The sequence below is a fragment of the Scatophagus argus genome, chromosome 23 (assembly GCF_020382885.2).
Source record: "Scatophagus argus isolate fScaArg1 chromosome 23, fScaArg1.pri, whole genome shotgun sequence".
Classification (NCBI taxonomy): domain Eukaryota; kingdom Metazoa; phylum Chordata; class Actinopteri; family Scatophagidae; genus Scatophagus; species Scatophagus argus.
Genome location: NC_058515.1, coordinates 15,597,585 through 15,619,421, shown reverse-complemented (window position 1 = coordinate 15,619,421; position 21,837 = coordinate 15,597,585). Strand labels below are relative to the sequence as shown.

Sequence of the window (21,837 nt, the reverse complement as noted above, 5' to 3'; positions counted from 1 at the left end):
CAGCTAATCTTTGAAATGCTTTATTACAATTCAGCACATGAGGAGGTCACGGAGACAAAATAGGTGAGGAGGAGGAGGACAGACACTCAAAACAAACGTCCCCTTCCTCCCTCTCGCTCCCTCGTACTCTCACCCCCACCCTGACGAAGAAGGAGACGTTTGGTTTTGGTTCCCACGATGAGGCAGGGGGTGTAAAGTGAACAAACAAATAAAACGTGTAAAATGTGTCCAACACGTCCGTGAGCGCAGACTCTGACACGAACATGCTAACTGACTGGGATTCATTCTGGGCCGAGTTTGGACCTGCTGGTAGGTCCAAACTCGGTAAGATTGGCTCTCTGGGGATCGTGAATGTCCCTACCAGATTTTATTGTCCATCTTGGTCCACTCTGGACTCTGGAGGTGAAAGGAATTTACTTAACGACTGTTAGCACGACGAGGAACCGATTTATCCTGAAATAACTGCTAGTCGCAGCCCTGACGTCTTTGCGTGTGTTTGACGGGCATGGCGTCCCAGAGCTGGGCCGACAGACGTGCTGGACATGTTGCCGGTGTGGAATGTTCTGATCTCTTTCACTTCAGTCCCTGTCAGTCCCGGGGTTCAGCACAGAACACCAGAGCTTCCCAGAACATCCAAAGGTTCCCCGTGAGTTCATTTAAGCTGGAGACGGGTTCTCCTGGTGGTCTCCAGGTGGTATATGATCTGCATCGATACGAGAACAGAGAGACTGGTTCTGAACTCTCTTTGAGGTCCTGGTGAGGGTTTGACCAGCACAGACTACAGATACGTACATACAGAAATCTGAATGCTTGAGACTGGAGGTGCCAATTCAGAGCCCAGTGAAACTCCACCCACAGTGTGTCTCTTTTTAATCGCACGTTGTTCTTGCTGAAGACAGAAGTTACAAACCTTCTGCTGCCACCTTTTTACGCAAATACAAAAATACAACAAAGTCAGTTGTTCCAGTCTGCTCTGGTCATTTAAAACCAGCTGGAAGTATGACTGCACCCTGAGAACTTTCCATTGAAATCCAGACAATCTTTTACAAAATACTGACGTTAAACTAGCAAATAGAAAACTCAGAACACCAGATTCCACAAGAAGCAGATCAGCTCTGGACCACCGAGAGAGTTGAGAAGCAGGTCAGTCCAGCATGAACGCAGCCCAGTAAAAATCAATCAAGGTGCCTTTTAAGTTCTTCAGGAGGAGGTAGACAGAAGAGACGGATAACAGTGATGTGGTAACTGTAGTCCTACTGTGGGCAAGTTGTAGTCCTTAATAACAGTCCTGGATCACTTCCTGCTGAGGTCAGTTTGTACGTCCTCTGGGGTAAGGTTTTTCCTTTGAGGTTAACTTGTCGTCCGATTTTGGTCAAACTGTAAATGTTCCTGTGGTGCCGTCAGAGGTCCGCGTGAGGCCTGAAGCTTCCTGGTTTTGCTACAATGGGGTCTGTGGTTTGCTAGGAGGTGGAGGAGGAAGAAGAGGAAGGAGACAGTTTGGTCACAGACACATGCTCAGGTGGGATGGACAGTGCAGGTGGATATGTTCTTATGTTTATGACGGTGAGCACTGTGCACAATTCTGTAGAAATGTCTGTTTTTGTCAAGTGCCAAGTTGAAGGAGTCCAAACTTCATGAACCCTAACTTCATGAAACTTCATAACCCATGATCAGCTTCCTACTTGGATGTTGAAGAGAACAGTAACCAAAAATGTGTCTCAGGGCTTAAGTTAGTGACATGATTAAAGTCAAACTGGGAAAACAGGACTCCTGGATTTGACATCATTGATTGGCCGGAGTGGAGCATTTTCCTGCACTAAAAGATCTTTGGCTGAGTACAGATGGTTTGCACTTTGACCACGTTTCAAGGTGTCCTCCACCTATGAAGCTGATTTAACGCTAATTAGAGACAGCTGATTTGTTATTTCACCCAGCAAATGTCTTTTACTGCTCTGTGATACGTTTACTGGATCCATATTTTGTCCCTTGCCAGTACTGGTGTGTACAAATACATTCACATTTACTCCAGCGGTCACTTGCATACACAAAGGAAATCCTTGCACTGCAGAGAGAACCTCTCACAGAGTTCAAACACATTAGAAAAAAAATCAAAAATTTGTTTGAGTTGAGTTTATTTTAACCAGCATAATCTTTTAAAATATGGCGGGATCAGCCTCTGAACCTGATCCTGATGACAAGGCAGACAGCTAATCATAATTTAATGTTCTGACTCGTCGACACGAAAGTATTCATGTGGTAGCGTGGAACCGGAACAAGCAGGGATGTAATTCCATTTGGTCGTTTCTTCTGTCGCGAACACCAGTACGTCCTGCCGACTAGAACAGTCACATGACCAGCACAGAGCTCACCCGCAAGACCCAAACCCGCCTTCCCAAATGTGACAAACGGGCAAAGACCCGCCTGTCCGATCCTGACTTTGGCACCATGTGAAGTGACCAGCTTTCCATAAAACACCAAAAGACAAGTGGATCAGTTCAGAGCACCTGATATTCACCAGGAGACATCGGGTTTGGTTTGGCGACCCGTTTTCCCAACATGTTGGATCTGCCGCGGATGACCTAGTCAAGCTAGCAGAGGAGCAAAATCCTCCTCGATTTCATGGACAAAATGTAAAGATGTTAATGTTTTCTGTCATTGTTTTTCTCAAGTTAACTAGGTGGTAACTGCATCTGTTCTCAGTCCCTCTCACTAACCTCTGATTGGTCAACTGATAATTGTAACCTGCTGTGAGGCTGTAAGGCTTTTGTTGCCACTTAGCGGTAGCATAAAGCCCTGGCTATGTTAGCATATAGCCAACCTGTGTGCATCTAAACAAGAGCTGAGGTTTAAATTTACCTGAAAACCAAATTCAAGAAAACGTGCAACCGTGGCATCATCACACCAAATTATGATTGGCCAGTGATTATTGTTGCCCGTGACCAAGCTGCCTCCTCTTCCTCCGTCCTCCTGGCGGCTTCCCTGTTCCAGATGAGGTGGGATTTGTAGTCTCGAATTGTAGTCCACACAGCATGAAACTGCAGTCCTGTTGCAAAGCATCCGGCTTAACTCCAAAAGTTGGAGTTCATTTTTGAAATGTTCCAAGCCTGATTTGTAGTCTCTTAGCGACGGTGACTTCCTGTTGGGCGTGAAGCTGCAGGAGGGAAGGCTAGAAGAACCAACGAAATGCCTCGCCGGTTGAGACGGAGGGCGGCCGCTGCAAGAATTAGAGACAGAAGAAGAAATCAGGGAGAGAAATGTGGTGGACTGTGTTTAAAATGTCCCTCAGATGACGTAGAACTTGCTCTTGAGATGAAATCTAAAGTTCCATGCAGAACAGGTGAGGCAGCCATCAGGGTCACAGACCAAAGCAGCATTTACTTCACTTTAAAGTCTGCTGTGAAGAGAAGAGCATCCTGTGAAAAACACCCAGAGGGCTTCGCTCTTCTTTTCACAAAGTAAACTTTCTGATTGGCTGGGAGTCTGGCAGGTCGACATCAAAGAGAACGGAAGAGAAAGTATGAGGCAAGAGTGTGAAACCACCTGCTGATACACACACACACACACACACACACACACTGTGCTGTCGCTTGCCGCTAGCCTCCACAGGTCCAATTAGCGTGTAATTGAGGAAGATTACGGCTGCTAATTCACTGTCTTTCTTACACACACACACACACACACACACACACACACCATGCATGTGTGTGTGTTCTTACCACGTGTGCGATGCAGAGGGAATAATTATTGATAGTTTGTGAGTCCCACAGGGAGAGTGTGTGTGTGTGTGTGTGTGTGAAAGACAGAGATATATGGAGTCATCAGTGAGGTCGAATGCTGCTGTCAATGAATTATTGATCACCACTAATTCTTACTGCACGCACACGCACGCACACACACACACACACACACACACACACACACACACACACACACACACAGTGTAGTAGATAACAAATATTCTCTTTTCCCTCTCTTTCCCCAGCTTGCTTTATCACCATGAATCAGTGGAGTTTGTGTGTGTGTGTGTGTGTGTGTGTGTGTGTTGGCAGCCATCCAGACCTCAGCTGGGACTGAGCTCTCGCTTTTCACCACCCACCATCTGCACAGCATTCACACACTCACACACACTCAGCAGGGTGAGCGATGCCTTCCAGCTCACGCCTCGCTGGCAGTTATCTGGGTTAAGAGAGCCAGGACACACACGCACACACACACACACACGTGCACGCACACACACACTTTTGCAAAGTGTTTACGCAAAGATGAAACACAACAAAAAATTGTTCTTGTTGTTTTGTGTGTGCGTGTATGTGCGTGTGCACGTGCCTGTGTGTGTGTGTGTGTGTGTGTGCGTCCTCACCTCCAGCGCCCCCCCTCCACCCCCCGGTTTCTTTTTCAGCTCTTCGCACTTCCTGAACTTGCAGATCTGGTGACCCGTCTTCCTGTTCCGGCAGGACGAGCAGACACCGCAGTTGATCAGCCGTCTGCACGGCCCGCACACGCCGCACCGCTTCCTCTTCCTCTTGGCCACTGCCCCCGACGATGAAGACGACGACGACGACAGGGCCACACCCCCTGCCGTCGCTCCCGACGATGAAGGCGAGGAGGAGGAGGGGCAGGGAGAGGAGTTGGCGTGCTGCTGGCAGTCCGTTAGCGCCCGCTGGCCGCCTGTCATCTGGAAGGCGCTGCCGGCATCTGAGATCCCGCCCCCTGCTGACCCCATCGCCATGACAATGACTCCAGGGGGTAATCCCAGCCCACCCAGGAAGCTACTGCCCATCACCCCTCCCCCATTGCAGCTCCCACCCTCCGATAGGCCCATCATGTCTGGGTGGGCGTGTCCCTGTTTGTTTATGACGCCGCAGTCCGCCCCGCCTCCATAACCAGGAAGGAAATTCCCATTACTTGGCGCCATGGGGTGATGATGTGGGGTTCCCTGTGTGACAGGAAGCGAGGAGGCCGTGTGCGCGTGTTTTTCAGCTCCTCCCCCCTCACTGCTTCCTCCACTTCCTCCTCCTGCCCCTGCTGACCCGCCACCGCCCTGGTGCATGCTGGTACTGTGGGGGTGCGGGGAGCTCATGTGCCCCGATGAGGCCGAGGGGTGATGATGATGATGGTGATGGTGATGTGTCGGGGCGGTCGCCACGGGTTTGGGTCGGCCCCAGAACATTGCCGCCGGGTGGTTCATGTTCATGTTCATATTGTCATGGCAACCCCAGGGCGCTGTCGCCATGGCACCCAGCCTGGCGGCAGCAGGAGGGAATATCGGGGCGGCGGCTGCCAAACGGGCCGCCAGTTTAGCAGACTGGGGGAAGTTCGTGACATTCATGTTCATGTTGACGTTGGTCTTATAGAAGCTGGCGATGGACGAACGGTAACGGTCCATCTCTGTGGTGTAGTCCAGCATCGGTGCCAGGCTCGACACCTGCAACAAACACCAGGATTATTATCTCCTTCTGTCAGCAGCAGCCGTAAGAGGTTCTGTTATGGTTAAGAGGAGTTTGTGCTGCTGGGGGGTGGCTCAGTCCATCGCTGAACGACGGGAGATGTCACGGCTCCACCTTTCATTGAACTTGTATGAAAGGGATGTGTTTGGCTGGCTGTCCGGAGAGCAGCATGCACGCATTTATGCATTCAGTGCCTTTGTATGGGGCATTAACCTTTTGTTTCGGCACATATGGTAAAAAACAGCGTCGCAGCATAAATGCGGCAGGTGTCGCTGAGCGAGGGCTCCCAGAGCACACGGCTGCTTCGACTGAAATGACAGCCAATCTAAATCACATCCATAATGTAAAGTAAAAGTTTTAGTGAGACGTGGGGTGGCAGGTGACAAACCGCTTTGTAATCAGGGGTTTTAGGTTCACGTGTGCCGATGAGCAGAGCTGAAACATCTCCACGCCAGATACTCTGCTCTGGGACCTTCTCAGTCTGAGCCACACCAGCCTCAATGAGGATTTACCTGCCCCTGACCGCTGTAGCCATGGTGATTCGGGTGATGGTGTGAGGGGGCGGAGCTTCTCTGGAGCATCGAGGAGAGATCGCTCTCCACGCACACGCCGCTCGTCATGCCTGACATGACCTCACACACACTTACGCACACGCTCGCTCAGGAAGGAAGGCGGCGAGCAGTCGGTCAGTTCTGCGTGGGAGACTCGCTTTGCTCTGTGAAGGAAAACAAAGACGAGGATCAAAAAGGTGTTGAATTCTGTCGGAGCCTTCAAGGTGACGTCGCTGACATGAAACGAAATTTTGCGTCGTCACGTTGTTGGCTTTGCGAATGTGGCAGAGATCAATCAGAACTTCCTTTTCCGTGACAGGGCAGCCTCTCTGACGGCTGAATGACTTGTGTGAAGCGGCTTGTGGGTTTTGTCCCTGCTAGCCGTGTGTAATGTTCAAACAAGTTCATTTCTTCTTCTCTGAAAGGCTGCTTTTCTGTAAAACCTAAATGTCTAACGACGTGTCAGTTCTCCTTCCTGGTTCTCCTGTAGCCGCGGTGTCTTTGAGCAAGGCAGCGAATCCCAGCCAGCAGCACCAGAAGACCCCTTTAACGGAGACCACAGCTGTGCGCGCCGGACCCGAGACCCGCCGCCAAACGTGTTGACCTCCACAGCGTGCAGCCAACAGGAAGTGGAGAAGAGTTCTGTAAGTCTGACAGACTGACCTCTGACCTGTCTGACCACGCACACACATTCACTGCCTTTTGTGAGTGTGAAATGGAATGTGTGTATGTGTCATATCTGTGGAGGGAAACAAAACGTGTGCGGCTACAGAAAGAGGATGAGAGCGCGAGTGTGTCTGCGCTGTGTGCGTGTGCGCAGCCCATGTGAAAATGTGTGTCTCCTCTCTCCACCTCCTCCACCCCCCACTCCCTCGAGGCGTAACTAATTACCCCGTCTGGTCAACCGGGCCGGCGTGAGCTCCGACAGAAGGTCACGGTGGCCACCGGCCGCGAGGGGAGAGCGACTCTCCCACGCGACACATTAACCCACGCTCCTCCTCCCCCCCAGCACAGTGTGAGGCGCGGGGGGGTCATGGAGGAGGAGGAGGAGGAGGGGAGGGGGTTCAATAAAAAAAAAATAGAAAAAAGCCAGAGCCGATAACAAGCAATAAATACCGTGAACACAGCATGCAGTCTGATAGAGGAGGAGAAAACGAGAAGATGGACGGCGTGTGCTGCTGCTACTTACCGGGCCCACAAGGAGGAGGAGGAGGAGGAGGAGGGTGATGAGGAGAAGAGGAGGAAGGAGGAGAAGAGGAAGAAGAAGAAGACCGTCTGGGAATTAGCCCGCCACGGATCATGGCTGGCGGGGAAGGAGACAGTGAGAGAGAGAGAGGGAGAGAGAGAGAGGAGGGGTGGGGGGCTGACAGGAGCACCGGGAGGGATTTGTCGGTCTGTCGGTGCCGAGGAGGAGGAGGAGGAGGAGGGGAGGGAGGGAGGGAGGGTGAGGGATAACAGGGGGCGGATGGATAATCACCTGGGCTTGGCACGAGTGAGTGCAAGGCGGGGAGAGAGGGAGACAGAGGCGTTAAATTAGTCAGGTCGAGGCGAGGAGGAAGCAGCTCTGTGTCGACCCTGCAGGGGCGGGAAAAAAGACGAGCTTCAGGAAAGAAAAAAGACAGCACCATGGGAAGAAAGGAGAGGAGGAGGAGGAGGGGGAGGAGGAGGGGGAGGGGGAGGAGGAGGAGGAGGAGGAGGAGGAGGGGAGATGAATAATGGCGGAGGTTATGAACGGATACGTGCGTCGTTCTCGCGACACACTGAAGTGAGAGGGAAGGGGAGGGTGGTGGCAGGAGGTACACGAGGCGCTGGGTTTGGTAATGCAGAGGTGTGTGTGTGTGTGTGTGTGTGTGTGCGCGTGTGCGCTCCTGCCCTCCGCCATGTCTCCTGCTGTCAGCGGCGCCCGTGGCAGCTTGCCATGCGCACGGTCTGAGCAGTCTGATTGGCGTTGAGACGAGGTGAGAGGAAAACAGGAGGCGTGAGACGCCGCAGATGATTGGCTGTCTGCTGTGAACAGAGAGAGAGAGAGAGAGTGATGAGTGAGTAAAGGACTACGCCAAATATTTACGAGTATTTATGAACAAAGTATATTAACATTTAACAGCTGTGTTTAGTTTTACCATCTGGCCTTTCAAACTATTTCTGCTAACATGTTTTTAATATTGACAGCAGTGATAATTATTAGTTAGTGATAACGTAATCTGCTTTTCATCTCCCGCTCATGTTTCGTTGCTTTATTCTGCTTTGCACGGCTGCATGTGCTGCTTCGTTGTGTGGTTTCCTGCCAAACGGAGTACAAACTTTAAGCAGTTTTCCTGAAAAGTCACTCAGCGGAGTTCACTGGTTGGTGGAGCGAATTCTGCCGTCGGCGCAGAAGAGGACGACACACGGACCACGTGACTGTAGGCATTAAAAGAGCTACGTTCAGAGGTTTGGCAACGGAAAACAGCGCGGGACATTTCTGTCAGTTTCACTTATTAACGTGAGGTCGGACCTCCTCGTCGCTCCACACGTCTTTTCATCTCTTTGTGTTTGGTGAACGTCATCGTTTACGTCTGTTTTCCGCCCTCAGACAACAAGAGACTCTTTCTAAGCACTTTAAAAACCTTTTCTGTCTCCTCTGCATGGCTTTAGCAGCACCACAGAACCATAGGGAGAAGAACTTTCTCACATTACCAAATTGCTCCGCTCAGGGTTAGCCGCTGACAGCCGGACTGTTTCCAGGTCAGGGAGGTGGTCCACCCAGGCTGCAGACCGCCCGCTCCCTCAGGTGGACACAGCATCCATCACCTGTGCACAGGTGTCTGTCCATCTGTCTCCGTGGAGCACCTCCTTCACAAGGCCACTTCCTGCACTGGAAGCACATGAGCCTAAACTTTAAAATAGATTCTTTTGGTTAGTTTGGGTCTGAGTTTTAAGTTAGATTCTTGTTTCAGGAAGGTCTGGTGGAGAAACAGTGAAACTAATTCATGAACAGGTTTACCTGTGGCCTGCTTCGTTGGGCTGTCCTGCTCGGAGGTTTATTCCTGCAAGACAGAGAGGAGAAATGAGTTCTTGTTCCGCACTCAATCCGCTCTGTCCTGCACAAACACACGCACACTGCGCCAAAGCCCACTGACTTGCTTCTGCTTTCAAACCGACTAAAGGTCGCCATCTAGCGGGCGGCTCCGGCAGGTGCTGAGGGGTGATGATGCTCAGCCGACTCCACGTTCGTTCCTGCTTTGTTTCTGCCTCAGACTTGCAGGCGCCAAACGACCCGCTCGGTTTCTCCCATGCTGCCGCTTCGCTGCCCTCCAGGCTTTGACACCGAGCGCGTCCTGCTGAAAGTCAAAGGCTGCCGGTAACTCTTTAGCCTTAGCTGTTAGCTGTCGCCTCTTCAGCAGCTACAGCAGCCTGATATGTCTGCGAGCGGGGCTGCTGTTCATGCTGTCCAACGGGGGAGCGGCGACACATCCCGGCAAGTGCTGCTGCCGATGGGGCCAAACACTTTAACAGCGATGACCTGCTGACGCTGTCGTATTAGCGTATCCACAGTAACTAACGCTCAAAAGCTAACCAATTAGCTCAGTTCATAAGAGCATCGGGTTGTAATTCAGTTTGTTTACGGTTGAGACCAGGACAGAAGGACAAAGAAACAAACCTTAAAGTTCAGCTTGATGTTCAGCAGTTTGAAGTTAACAGAGCCGACCTTTGTGTCGCTAGCTTAACATTCTAAATGCAAAGTTAGCTTACACGTTAGCTATCGCTCAGGGTTAGCCGAGTCAGTGTCCGTTAACTGTTGAAGCTACATAATAATTAAACTGTAGCTTAGACAGGAAGTGCAACCCAAAGAAACCGTTGATCAGTTAAATAAGTCAGTGCAGTGGATTAGGATGTGGCCGAGAGGCATCTTCACAAAGCACCGACAGGGTGAGACGGTGTCAGTGGCGTTGGTGGTATAGTGGTTAGCATAGCTGCCTTCCAAGCAGTTGACCCGGGTTCGATTCCCGGCCAACGCAGGTAACTTTTCTTGTTCGGTGTAAGAAGTACACAGACATGTTACGTAAGCAAACGGACAAATGCTATCCGTTTTACTTTAAAGTAAAACTTGTTCTGATTTTTCCTGCAGCTCCTGAATAAGTCGGCCTTGAGGTGTGTGTGTGTGTGTGTGTGTGTGTGTGTGTGTGTGGGGACATGGCGAGGTATTTTCACAGTGAGGTCAACATTAACAGTTCATGGCATCAGGTGCTGGCTGCCTTCTGGCAGCGCTACCTGAACCCACACAGGTAACACCTTTACTGTCATGGCCCCCGGCGGAGGCTGAATATCTGAGATGCTGTCAACAAAACAAAAAGTAAATGTAATTACTCCAGCGAGCAAATGAAGTTGTTTGTTTTTGTGTATCAGCAGCCACGTCCTCACAGAAGACGTCCTGTACCGCGAGGTCACTCCCAGCGACCACCTGCTGACACGGCGACTGCTGACCAAGACTAACCGGCTGCCGGGCTGGGCGGAGTGTGTTTTCCCAGCTCACATGGCCCGGGCCGTGTACATCCTGGAGGACTCCATCGTTGACCCGCATGCACGGACACTCACCACCAAGACCTGGAACCTGAACCACAACACGCTGATGGTCAGCGAGCTGATTCATGACTTCCTGTATGACTGAGCTGTAACGATTTGTGTGTGTGCGTGACAGTGTGTAAGACATTTAGATACACACATTGGCTATATAATGAAATTATGACTGAAAGATGGAGATGAAAATACAGAGCCAAATTTTTCGCTTTGCATCAGATCAGTGAATCAGTGAATTGTAAACAAGTGGCGGCCCTGTAACGTTCAGCATGTCCTGCTGTCAGACGGTGGTCGAGTGCTGCTTGTTTGAAGAGGACGACAGTCGGCCATCTTGGACCAAACTGAGGAGGGAGGCCTGTATCTCCTCGGCTATCTATGGCCTGGCTCGGCCGATACAGGTGTGTACACACACACACACACACACACACGGGGGGGGGGGGGGGGCTCTTTAGTGTGCTCAAATAGTTTACACACCCCCCCATTAGAGGCATAAATCCACAACAAATGGCACTTAACTCTTTGTGTCTCTCTGCCAGGAGTTTGGTCTTGCCAGGTTTCTCTTCTCATCTCCACGGCAACCAGGGAAACTCATCGGAGAGGCACAAGCCCCTCCCTCCGCAGGCCACGCCCACCCCTGCCCAGAAGCCCAAGCAGTTCGTCTGAGGTTCGTGGGGCGAATGGTCCACCTCTGCTGCGACTGGTCGCTTTGTGAAATCGATTCAGTCATTCAGTTGTCCTCTGAATTACGATCGTTCTCAGGATTCCTTGGGAGCGATTTAAAGAGTAACTAAACCCCAGAGTCGTGACTTCGACTTTCAAACCGACTAAAGGTCGCCATCCAGTGGGCGGCTCCGGCAGGTGCTGAGGGGTGATGATGCTCAGCTGACTTCACACTTGTTCCTGCTTTCTTTCTGCCTCAGATTTCGACTTCCGCCATCCAGGAAATTCAAAAAATGCATCTAGAACGTGAAAGTGTCAACTTGAGGCAGGTGGGGGGCAATCCAGTGGTGTTTTTATTGCAGAGAAAGCATCAGCGTTGGCCTGTCTTGCCTCTAGAAAATGAATACGAAAACTAACTGTTGCTTAATCAAACAGCTCTCTAAGACACATAAATTCAAACTATGAGCTGAGGCTAATCTGCTACCTCACAACTGTTTAAAATCACTAGCTAAAGTACTATAAACACAGAACTAACTCTAAAATTAACACCTTGAGGTGGTCGGTGACTTAAACTGCCTCCAGCCAGCTCAGCAGCTCACAGAATTCAGTTGTGATAGCCAGTTTCAACCTGTAGAGGGCAGTAGCTTTGCATATTTAGAACACAGAACGGGGAGTTCAGATACTTTCTACTAAGATGTCAAAATTTGGACCAGAATCAATCAGTGACCCAACTGAATAGCTATTTAAATTGATTTTTAACCAAAAAGTGGTTTAGGGGTTTGTTTGGGGGTTTAGAAGAATCTTTCAAGTGTGATTCTTCAAAGGTTCTTTTGAAGAATTTATTCTGTTTTTATTCCTAAAAGATCTGGTTGTGCTTAATTTGGGCAGTTAGTTCACGTAGACATAAACTTCCACAGGAGTATCTGGTATATTTAGAAATTTCTTATTTAAAATGTAAAATTAAGATTCGTCTTCTTTCTTGTTTCGCACTGAAGTTTGATTTTGATTTTTTTAGTGCTTGTTTTTATATGCACATATAATACTGTCTTTTCTTTCTGCATTTTCATAAAAGCTTCAAAATCTCATCAACTGAATGAATTTTAAAATCTGTCTTTTGAGGATATTTTGTGCGTCATGGAAATATTTTCACGTGCTGAGCAGAGCTGGAGACACTTTAGCACGGACGCACGCTTTATGTCCCGAACCAGGTCAGCTCAGGCATCGTCGCCCTCTGCTGGTCAGCTCCTCGTCACAGACTGAACTCCATCAGAAGATCGTCATTTGTATTTTTCATTGTGAAGACTCCAGATGCTGACACGTTTCACTGGGAAAAATGACCAGTTGAAGGCATGTTGTGACACAGTAAATGCAGACACATGAATCAGTGACCGGCTGTGTGTTTACTTTACTAAACACAATGAGAAGAGCTACTTTAAATTTTTTAAGTTATTTTTACTTGGACTTAAATTAGCAGGGAAAAATGGAAAGCAAACTCTTACAGATTTTAGATTTGTTTTAGATTTGAGTACTTCGGATAAATCAGCAAGAGTTGAATATTTATTTACATATAATCACTGCATGTTGCAAACAAATGTGACGTTGTTCTTTCTTTACATTCTGTAAACATTTAAGTTTCATATTCCAGCGACTTTCATATTTCCAGGACCAAAAAATATCTGCGGGAGATTCACAGCTGAGGACACAGAGAACTTTATCAGCACCATACTAACTCAGACTCAGGCAAACAAGATACAACCTTGTGTCCAAGATTTCAAAAATAAATATATGGTGTTTACACCAAAAACACTGAATCAGCACTTTAGAAGTGCCAGTGGGCACTCAAAGTATTCAATGGGCTAACATGGCAAAGACCAGTGGAAATGGCGTCCTGCTTGAGCTCCTCTCGAGCAGCTGCGTTGGCGAGACCAGGGATTCATTTGTCAGTGACGATGTCGTTTGGAATCTGCCGTTGGAATGCGCCTTTATAAAACAGACCCCAGACATGTTGGGACTGGGGCCCCGTATGCAGGTTACTGGATCCACACCGATCAACGTCGGGCCACCCGTCAGCAGCAGCGGGCGGCTGAGGTCACAAACTGTTGGAACCGAGAGAAATATGGCTGCCGGTGAAGGCCAAGGCCCGCACATGCTTCACATTGGGATTGTGCTCAACTTCTGGAAGTGAAAACATTAAGTCACAGTTTTTGTATGAAGAAAGTCTCAACAGAGGATTGTCAGCTGTCACATCAGACCTTCAGGCCTTCTCTCAGCGAGAGCAAGCTATTTTTACCAGTTTGACTGGAATTCACTTGGAAACATGTTTCTGAACAGGCTGCTTGTCTAGAAATAGTAAACTGAATAAACTTAAACCGAAGGCTTCCAGACTCAAGTTCAGATGGACGTAGTATAGATACATATAAACTGAATCTGTCACAGACAGCACACCAAATCGACAATGTTTAAATGCAGTGTGACTGTTTAAAACACAGTAACAAAGAAAAGACCTGATTTCTGCTTGTGACCTCCAAACTGAACTTCAGCTTTCATCCCCACATGTAAAACAGATTGAAATGTAACACACCATGAAATAGGCTAAAAATATTTTGTCGTCTTGGTTAAACTGGAGCTTTCATGTATTTCACCCCACCAAGATCAGAGCTGCAATATCTCAAACTGAGTCCTTCATGTGGTCTCCCATGACGTCTGCAGACACTTCGATTCGATCTTGAAAACACCTTCACAATAAATAAGCAACACTGACGAGGTGTGACAGGAAAAAACAGGAATTCTCCTTAAACATGAAGAACAGGAGAAAAAGGATGAAGTGATCTCCCTTCTAGAAGCCGTGGCGGATGAACCACTGTGCTCTGGCGACCACGTCGTTGCTGAAGTCCCCATTAACCGTCACGCTGTCCAGTTCTTCGTACCTCAAAGGAATGACTTTGTCCTCACCTGCTATGTAACAGGCCAGGGCAGCTGAAACACACAGCAGAGGTACTGTGGATGTCACTGCTGCTTTGTCAACAAACTGTTCCACAAAACAAGCAGCTCTTGTTTCTGCATGTTGTTGTTGTATCCTTTTTTTTCCAGATGTAGCATGTTGATCGGTGTCCTTATGCTAAGCTAAGCATACCAAGTGCTGGCTTTCTATACGTATGAGAGTCCTATCAGCCTGCACTTGTACCTCTCAAAGAGACAGAGAGAAATGGTGAACTGTTCCTTTAAGTGTGAGTAACATTTTTATAACAACATAAAGGAAGGTGCTATTCACCTGTAGATAAAATACAGCGAGAAAGGCCACGAAGCAGCGACACAAGTAATCCCCTCAAACACTTAAAATCCGCACACAAGAAGGAACCCAGACACACAAGCCTCCTGCACCACCCGCGGACCGAGAGTTCACACCAGACTACGTCCACGTACAGGATTACAGTTATTTTATTTCATTGCACTTCTGTTTGCTTTTGTAATAAATTTGTTGTTAATGGCCAGCGTGGGTAATGTGATTGTTTTCTAAAATGACTTTTACTCTGAAAAACCGCATTCCCATTTAAGAAATGTTCGGTGCAATTATACTTGACCAAATCCATTCCTCTGTGTTTTTACCTTTCAGCTGCTGTTCTTTGCTCCAGTCCCGCTTCGTCCTCCTCATCGTCTTTATGAGCTGGATGAGGTAGGTGACTCCTTGGTCCACGTGCTCCTCGCTGAACGCGCCTCCTTTCACCGCATGGTAATGCTTATTGATCTGCACCAAAGGCACAACTTAACCAAACAACACCGCATCTTCAGTCCAACAGGTCGGGAACAACATCGCCCCCCACACACACACACACCTGCATGAGGCCAAAGCAGTTTGGGTCCGTCTGTCCGTAGCCGGTGGTGTTCAGGTTGATTCCAGCCTGAGACTGTCTGGAGATAATGGCAGCAATCAGGGCAGGCTGGACACCAAGTCTGGAGGCAGGAGACAACAACTTCTGTCAACAGTGTCTCTGGCACTGGACTGTTGACAACATTCAGGTCTGTAGCAGAGAATTCTGCTTAACTTGCATGATAGAAACTTGAAACCAGAGACTTGAAACAAACTAAAATTTCTCCAGGTTTGTATTAGTACATACTTTGTTCCCACATTGCGAATTTGCATTTTGTACTTGAGCAATTCATCCCAGTCTCTCCGTGCTAGCTCGTAGGATGCTTCTTTGCCTGAAGCAGAGATTGAGTCACATGAAGTGAATCCCAGATGAAATGTCATTTTCAACAATGAGAGGATTTGGATCCTCTGGGAGGTTCATGTTGTCTGAAGGCGAACTGACCGCTGATGTTCAGCTGGTTTGTGCTGGCTGTGATTTCAGAAGCTCCGATTGTATCCAGCATGTTGATGTCTCCATACTCTGAAACACACAGAGGACAGACAGACAACATCTCCGCCCATTCATTTCTGATAACAGTGAAGCAGTTTGACCACGGTAGGACTTCAGCGTGTCCTCAGTGTAATTGACAGATAAGCGACAGTTTGAATCACCATCTCATTTTCTGCAGTAGTTTTTGTAATGGAAATGCAGTATTATCAAAGCATTTTGTTGAGAATTATTTCAATAATGGCCTGACACATTTCTGTGATATCAGGTTAAACTGTTTTTGGTGCTCTGTTGACTGTGAAGAGAGCCACACAGAGAGGGTTTCTGCTGAGGATATTAAAGATGAAAGAAAGAAAGAAAGTGACATATTTTGTCATTGGAGGGAACTCACTCCAACGAAATTTGTGCTCTGCATTTAACCCACCCAAGTGACGTGCACACACACACACAGCAAACCCGGGGCAGTGGGCGACCGCGTGCAGCGCCCGGGGAGCAGTGGGGGTTAGGTACCTTGCTCAAGGGTACCTCAGCCATGGACACCGGTACGGGGAATCGAACCAGCGATCCACCGGTTACGGGTTACGGGTCCGACACCCTAACCGCTGATACACGACTGCCCAGGTTGAATGTCCTCAGTGTTAGTAAAGCCTGAACGGTGCACAGGATGGTGGATATCTAAATGTTAGGGATGAACGGAAACTACAGACAATAATACATAAGCTGTTAAAGCTACTCTGATGCTTCAGATGCAACCAGGTGAGAAATCTGAATTTAATGTAAAGCTTCCTACCCTGAGCAGTTTCATCCTCAAGGGGGTGCTACAAACATGTCAGAGCCTCCAGAGGGCTCTCTTGCCAGATATGGACACTGAATGCAGAACCTATAGTGTAAAGGATGTTCCAGGTCTTTATTTGACGAAGGCCTGTATCAGAGTCAGGCCTTTATTTCTAATTTCCTCTGCTTAATAAGTGTGTTTGCTCATATTTTAGTACAAAGTCTCTTGGTTTTCTGATGTGCTCCTGTTGACTACAGACTCACTAAATGCCAATGCATACGATGGTTTCACCCTTCAGAGAGGTGTCTGTCATACTCACCAGCTTGTTGTTCCTCTGCCTCCCATGTGATCGAACTGCTGCAGAGCACTGAAACAAGAGAAACACGGAGGAAATCACACCATGAAGATGATCACTGCCACTGAAATGTCTCTCAGGACACAGCAGAGACCGACCTTTCAGATGCCGCTTCTTCACGAGAAGAACAGAAGCTACGATGGCGAAAGCGACGAGCGTGGCGGCAACGACCAACTTGTGACAATAACCACATCCTGTCTGCAAGGGATCAAACTCATCTACAAGCAACAGGTCAGCCAGAGGAGAATGTGTGTGTGGTGCTGCTGCACTGAGATTAATATGCTGGTACGTTTTCCTGAGCAAAAGCTCTACTGGCTTCAGAGGCCTTTCAGCATGTCATTAAAATCAATAATAATGCAAACTTTTACCAGTGATAGAAATCTGGTTCTCTTTGGCCAGGTTCACTTCAGGTATTTCCACTCTGCAGATGAACGTCCCATTTCCTGTTAGAGTTGTTACCAAAAGCGTTAAACAGTTAAATCCACTTTAAAATCATAGGAGAAAAAGATGCTGATTCAAACTTCTCATCGTTTTAGCTTATAAAAATTAAATAAATGAAGTAAAATAGATGCCAGATGGTCAAGTACCAGCTGGAATAAGGATCAGATTCTCCATGTTTATTTCAATCCTGTCTTCTGTCTTTTTCTTTCTTTGAATCTTGAGCCTGAGTTTCAGCTGAGTTACCTTCTGCTGCTGCCATGTTAATGAACGCCCTGACAGAGAAGACATCGTCAGGTCGGACCGAAGACTCCTTGTGAGCAGCGTGGATGTTTTTCCTCCTGGAGTCCAGCAGAGAAACCAGCGGCTTCGGACTCCAGCCACTGGACTCACAGTGTACAAGAAGCTCGTTGTCTGAAGTCCGCTGGACTGATAGGTTCACCTCAGACGCGAGAGCTGGAGACAAACACACCTGCCACTGCTGTGCATCTACTATGTTCTCTTATGCATATATGAATTTATATATTTTCTGTTCAATCTGAGAACAGTTTGACATGGTTATTTTATGTTACAGTTTTTATAGTGGAACATACGGAGGAACAAACTGCGACAATGAAAAATAAAGAACTCAAAATAAAATAATAGGCTATTAAAATGCACCAAAATTATATGAAAAATAAATATGGGCATTAATTAATTCATAAAATGTGACAAATTGATATTTCTGTTATTTGTGTTTCTTGTATGAATTCCACTGTTTGCTTATGTAACATCCCTGCATTAGATTATCTAAAAATGACAAGACCTTTGTTACAAGTTGTGGAGTTGACTGCCTACATTATCCCAGATGTTTCCAGGAATGTTCAAAGTCAGAGAAATCTGGACTCTTATTCAAGCTAATGCTGCATTTAATTTCAAAACATTTGGTTTTTTCAACGACGAAAACAAATCCCATGATCCTGCAGCGTTTCATGATGTCATCAGACGGCATCTTTTGTTTTTGTAGTTTTCCCTTTGCATTTTTTGCCCTAGTCATTTACCCAAAAGATTTACTTCTGTATTTTTTTTCCCTTTTTCTAAATATTACTTTAGCCCTGTGATTGAATGGCGACCGGTCCAGGGTATACCCCGCCTCTCGCCTGTAGCCAGCTGGGATAGGCTCCAGACACCCCCACCCCTCCACCTGATAGATAAGCGGAATAGAAAATAAATGAACTAGTATTTTTAATTCATTTAATGCCATATTTATTTTTTGAATCATTTATTTATTTTTCTGTGGCAGTTTTGGTCAAGTCATCCTTTGTAGATACTTTGTAGTAATATGTGATAATATTGTTATTAATATGATGTGTATTGAGACATGCCAACTCGCTGGCTCTGAGGAAGCCAGTAAGGCCACATATTGGTTCAGACTGAAATATCTCGACAACTACAGGACAGACCGAGAAACAAGCTAAGGTGAGAAACATCAGCGTGTTAGCTGCTAGCGTGACTGGTACCTTACCGACCACGAGAGAGACAAATGTGACTTCTTGTCCAGATGATACACTCAGGAGGACACACCTGAAGCGGAATGATGAAGGAGAAGAAGACGACAGGATGACTTCAGAATGTGCTGGTAATCCAGACAGAAATTCACAATGAATGGTTAAGAAAATTAAGAAATCTTCATTTTGTGTTCAAGGTTTGGTTCCCCCCAACCTTTAAATCAACATTGTCAAGGCAGTACTCATCCCAAAATGTATCAAACCTTTTTAATTAGTCTTTCAAACTTGGGTTACTTGTTTTCATAGACTGATAAAATGTTTGAACATGATGAGAATTACATTTTCCACAGTAAGTGTGGGAAACAATTTATGTTTCTGAGAAGCAGTGGCTAACCAACAATATGTTTGTCTGTCCCTCAGTGCTGTCGGACTCCTCTTCAAGATGCTAATATTTAAAACTCCATAAAAATATAATTTTGTATAATTTGTAATTAACATTCAGTAATTTTCTGAAAAAGCTGCTCGCAGTAGCTGAGGTTAAGCATCTCAGCCTGCTAGCAAATAGCAGCGGAAACACCAGCATAAAAACTGTATTACCGTCACATACCTGTAGGTGCCACTGTCCCGCCTTTGGACACCTGATAACTTGAGGGAACCATCCTTCATTATCTCCGTCCTCATCAGATATTCTGGTGCTTTCTCCTTGACGAGCTCTTGGCCGTCACGGAAAACATGGACCGTCAGTGGGGAAGGACCATCTACCCGTAACCACTCCACCGCCATGACACGTGGGGGTCCCACAGATGCCGTGAGGCGACATGGCAGAATGGCATCTGTCCCAGCGACTGCAGACACCTGCTGAGGTGAATGGGTGCGTAGAGGCTTACCTGGAAATATTGCAGTAACCAATCAGAGCTTAAGTATAAGTGAAGGAGGACTGACTGGAGGAGAATTCTGTGTCAGAATTAGTTCAGTCATTCAATATTATCGTCATTATTGTAAAAACTACATTGGAAAAAAAATCTATAAAATGCCAAATTATAATATCCAGAATATTAAACTAATACAGTATCCCAGAGCCCACAATTCCAAACCCAAAGGCAATCTTTCCAAAGGCAAATCCTCACATTTCAGAAGCTGAAACCGCAGCATGTTTGACATTTTTTACTTAAGAAATGAATGCAGCAAATATAGGACCGATTAATTATCTCAACAAGTCTTCTCAGCTCCAGTCTGAATCATCAGCTGAATATATAAAATCAAATTAAAAATCAACTGTGGTTCGCAGTGAAAGAGAAAGCATCGTGTCCGCACATGTTACACTTTTACAGGCTGGGACTTCTTTTGGGAGTCCAACATCACTGCAAAGTTGCACCGTTCATCTACAACATGCAGACTGTGACGGGCCGGGAGCTCCGGTCACCGAAAACATAACGTATCATGTTTATCTTACGATTTCTTTGTAAGTCGCGGATATCGAAATCTATTCCTCATTTTTCACTGACCGTCCACCTGCTGGTTTGTCCGGCCAGATGAGACACGCTAATTAGCATCTGTTCGCCGAGCAAATCTTGCCTTTTATTGTTGCTATGCTTTCCAGAAAGCTAACGTTAACAGTAGAAATAAACTTTAGACTTAGCACATATAAAATAATCTTCTAACTAATATAGGTAGAAACCAAAAACCGTTTTCTTGAACTGCTTCCTGTTCTGTACTTCCGTTGTCATTGCGTGAGTAGTGGTGTCACCAATTATGATAATACTGTATTACTGGATTATTTTATGTGAACCGAACTGAAGGATGGCCCTAGGTCATCCTTAAAAATCACATATTCGTGTTTCAGCAGGTGTACACACCTGCCAGCGAGCGCTAAAACTAAGCTTCTACTACTACATTCTTACAGTTTGGTCTTTGCTGTAGTACACTGTTACAACAGAGTGTTTTTAAGCGACATGACATCCATACTTTAGATGAACAATATGTTGAATAGCAGCACGTTGTAGACATACTGACCTGACGCGGGGGAAATTACTCGGCAGAAAAACTGCACAAAACCGAAGAAGGTAAATCCCGTTAGTTTCATTTTCCGAGTTGAAGCAGCAGCAGCAAAATATCTGTTCGCCTCTGAGGAAGCCGAGAGGGACACTTAGGTTGCACATTAAAAGTCTGACATTCAGTTTGGTGTCGTCCCAAATACGCAACTCCAAGCCCGCGGAGGAACTGGTGACAAATTGTGTCAGAAAAGCTCGCGTTTACGATAAATAATCACGAGACTTGCAACGTTTCTTGTTACTTTCACTTCTGACCCTTCACCGGCTCGCTTCCGAAAAGAAAAAAGAAAAGAAAGAAAAAATGACTCCAATTGCATAGTTTTAACTTTTTATCTCATAATGTTGACTTAAGAGGGGCATCTCTTATGAACACTAAGTTTATATCTATTTTTCTTTCCTTTTTCTTTGTTCACTGTGTTGTCTATTGTGTCTATGTGCGTTTGTTTATGTGATTACGTTTCACTGTGACTGTACCGCGTGATTACATGTGCCAAATAAACAGGCAATACAAGGTTTGTGAAAGGCGTCATCAGTTGTCAATAAGTCGTTTGTTCGTTTTCAGTCCAAGAGAAATGAGCTCACTGGGGATCGTGGCGTCTTTGCTCATCAGAATTTATCTGGTTGGTATTGAATACACATCCCGACCACAGGATGGCAGCAGAGAGTGAGTGGCTGGTGGCACATCTGAAATAAAATGTAGCAGAACTAGAACTTTTCATGCAGACCTTTCGAGATCTTTAATACAGTATAGTAATGAATGTATTAATTTACAAGATGACAGGACACACACAAAACTATGGCTTTATGCACAATATCCACGCAGAATTCTATGCCAACTGTAGCCATCAAATCACCACGAAGTAAACTGGTGGCTATAGAAGCTATGCTAGTCATGAGGATATATTAAGCACAATATAATATGTAAAAATTAGGGCTGGGCAAGTTTACGCGCCAACTTATTAATGCTGGGCAAGTTAACGCTTTATTGTCGAGTTAACGCATCAATTAATCAACACCGACTCTATCGCGCATCAACGCAGTTTTTTGTGAGCAAGTGAGCAACGGACTTTAAAAACAGTGATTATAATAACAACCAACCAATGCGTTAATGCGATAATTATGTCCAGCCCGAGTAAAAATTACATTTAGTCTCATTTTTGA

The 21,837-nt window shown here is 46.6% G+C and overlaps 2 protein-coding genes, 1 long non-coding RNA gene, 1 other non-coding gene and 1 pseudogene across 15 annotated transcripts; 3 read left to right on the top strand and 2 right to left on the bottom strand.

Annotated features, from left to right (window-relative positions):
• Nucleotides 1–4: 4 nt before the first annotated feature.
• Nucleotides 5–9,771, bottom strand: LOC124054307 (CXXC-type zinc finger protein 5-like). 10 transcript variants are annotated; one of them, XR_006842346.1, is made up of 8 exons: nt 9,118–9,257; nt 8,982–9,024; nt 8,675–8,873; nt 7,476–8,005; nt 5,960–6,162; nt 4,361–5,425; nt 2,857–3,214; nt 5–1,460 (listed from the first exon to the last, which is right to left on the bottom strand). XR_006842346.1 is itself a non-coding variant. In XM_046380157.1 (7 exons), the coding sequence occupies exons 5-7, from the start codon at nt 6,074–6,076 to the stop codon at nt 3,167–3,169; spliced, it is 1,230 nt and encodes a 409-aa protein (XP_046236113.1). In that variant the 5' UTR covers nt 6,077–6,162; nt 7,476–8,005; nt 8,675–8,873; nt 8,982–9,024; nt 9,639–9,771; the 3' UTR covers nt 5–3,166. The 10 variants fall into 10 exon arrangements, 9 of the variants coding, with proteins under 9 accessions (XP_046236113.1, XP_046236114.1, XP_046236107.1 ...); XM_046380157.1 differs by lacking the exon at nt 9,118–9,257 and adding an exon at nt 9,639–9,771 and having other exon boundaries at nt 5–3,214; XM_046380158.1 differs by lacking the exon at nt 9,118–9,257 and adding an exon at nt 9,639–9,771 and having other exon boundaries at nt 5–3,214; nt 8,675–8,852.
• Nucleotides 9,772–9,924: 153 nt separating this feature from the next.
• Nucleotides 9,925–9,996, top strand: trnag-ucc. Its single transcript has one exon. It is a non-coding gene; the product is annotated as a tRNA-Gly (tRNA).
• A 126-nt stretch (nt 9,997–10,122) lies between these two features.
• On the top strand, nt 10,123–11,350 carry LOC124054332 (annotated as a pseudogene).
• A 1,409-nt stretch (nt 11,351–12,759) lies between these two features.
• LOC124054302 (butyrophilin subfamily 3 member A2-like) lies at nt 12,760–20,855 on the bottom strand. 3 transcript variants are annotated; one of them, XM_046380136.1, is made up of 12 exons: nt 20,639–20,855; nt 19,233–19,512; nt 18,643–18,701; nt 17,385–17,594; nt 17,069–17,143; nt 16,799–16,918; nt 16,665–16,712; nt 15,526–15,603; nt 15,331–15,415; nt 15,049–15,166; nt 14,822–14,960; nt 12,760–14,191 (listed from the first exon to the last, which is right to left on the bottom strand). In XM_046380136.1, exons 1-12 carry the CDS (start codon nt 20,706–20,708, stop codon nt 14,052–14,054), a joined length of 1,422 nt encoding a protein of 473 aa, XP_046236092.1. In that variant the 5' UTR covers nt 20,709–20,855; the 3' UTR covers nt 12,760–14,051. The 3 variants fall into 3 exon arrangements, with proteins under 3 accessions (XP_046236092.1, XP_046236095.1, XP_046236094.1); XM_046380139.1 differs by having other exon boundaries at nt 19,233–19,480; nt 20,639–20,777; XM_046380138.1 differs by lacking the exon at nt 20,639–20,855 and adding an exon at nt 20,131–20,375.
• Nucleotides 14,187–16,845, top strand: LOC124054340. The gene is made up of 4 exons (XR_006842354.1): nt 14,187–14,634; nt 14,829–14,888; nt 15,005–15,678; nt 16,709–16,845. It is a non-coding gene; the product is annotated as an uncharacterized LOC124054340 (long non-coding RNA).
• Nucleotides 20,856–21,837: the final 982 nt, after the last annotated feature.

Excerpts from the sequence above, each read along its gene's own strand:
- LOC124054307 (XM_046380157.1), bottom strand. The coding sequence starts at position 6,076 with ATGTCAGGCATGACGAGCGGCGTGTGCGTGGAGAGCGATCTCTCCTCG. Across the intron at positions 5,426-5,959 it reads GCTACAGCGGTCAGGGGCAG|GTGTCGAGCCTGGCACCGAT; the intron begins GTAAATCCTCAT and ends TGTTTGTTGCAG. Across the intron at positions 3,215-4,360 it reads GTGGAGGGGGGGCGCTGGAG|CGGCCGCCCTCCGTCTCAAC; the intron begins GTGAGGACGCAC and ends TAATTCTTGCAG.
- LOC124054302 (XM_046380136.1), bottom strand. The coding sequence starts at position 20,708 with ATGAAACTAACGGGATTTACCTTCTTCGGTTTTGTGCAGTTTTTCTGC. Across the intron at positions 15,416-15,525 it reads AAACCAGCTGAACATCAGCG|GCAAAGAAGCATCCTACGAG; the intron begins GTCAGTTCGCCT and ends TCTCTGCTTCAG. Across the intron at positions 14,961-15,048 it reads ACTGCTTTGGCCTCATGCAG|ATCAATAAGCATTACCATGC; the intron begins GTGTGTGTGTGT and ends CCTTTGGTGCAG.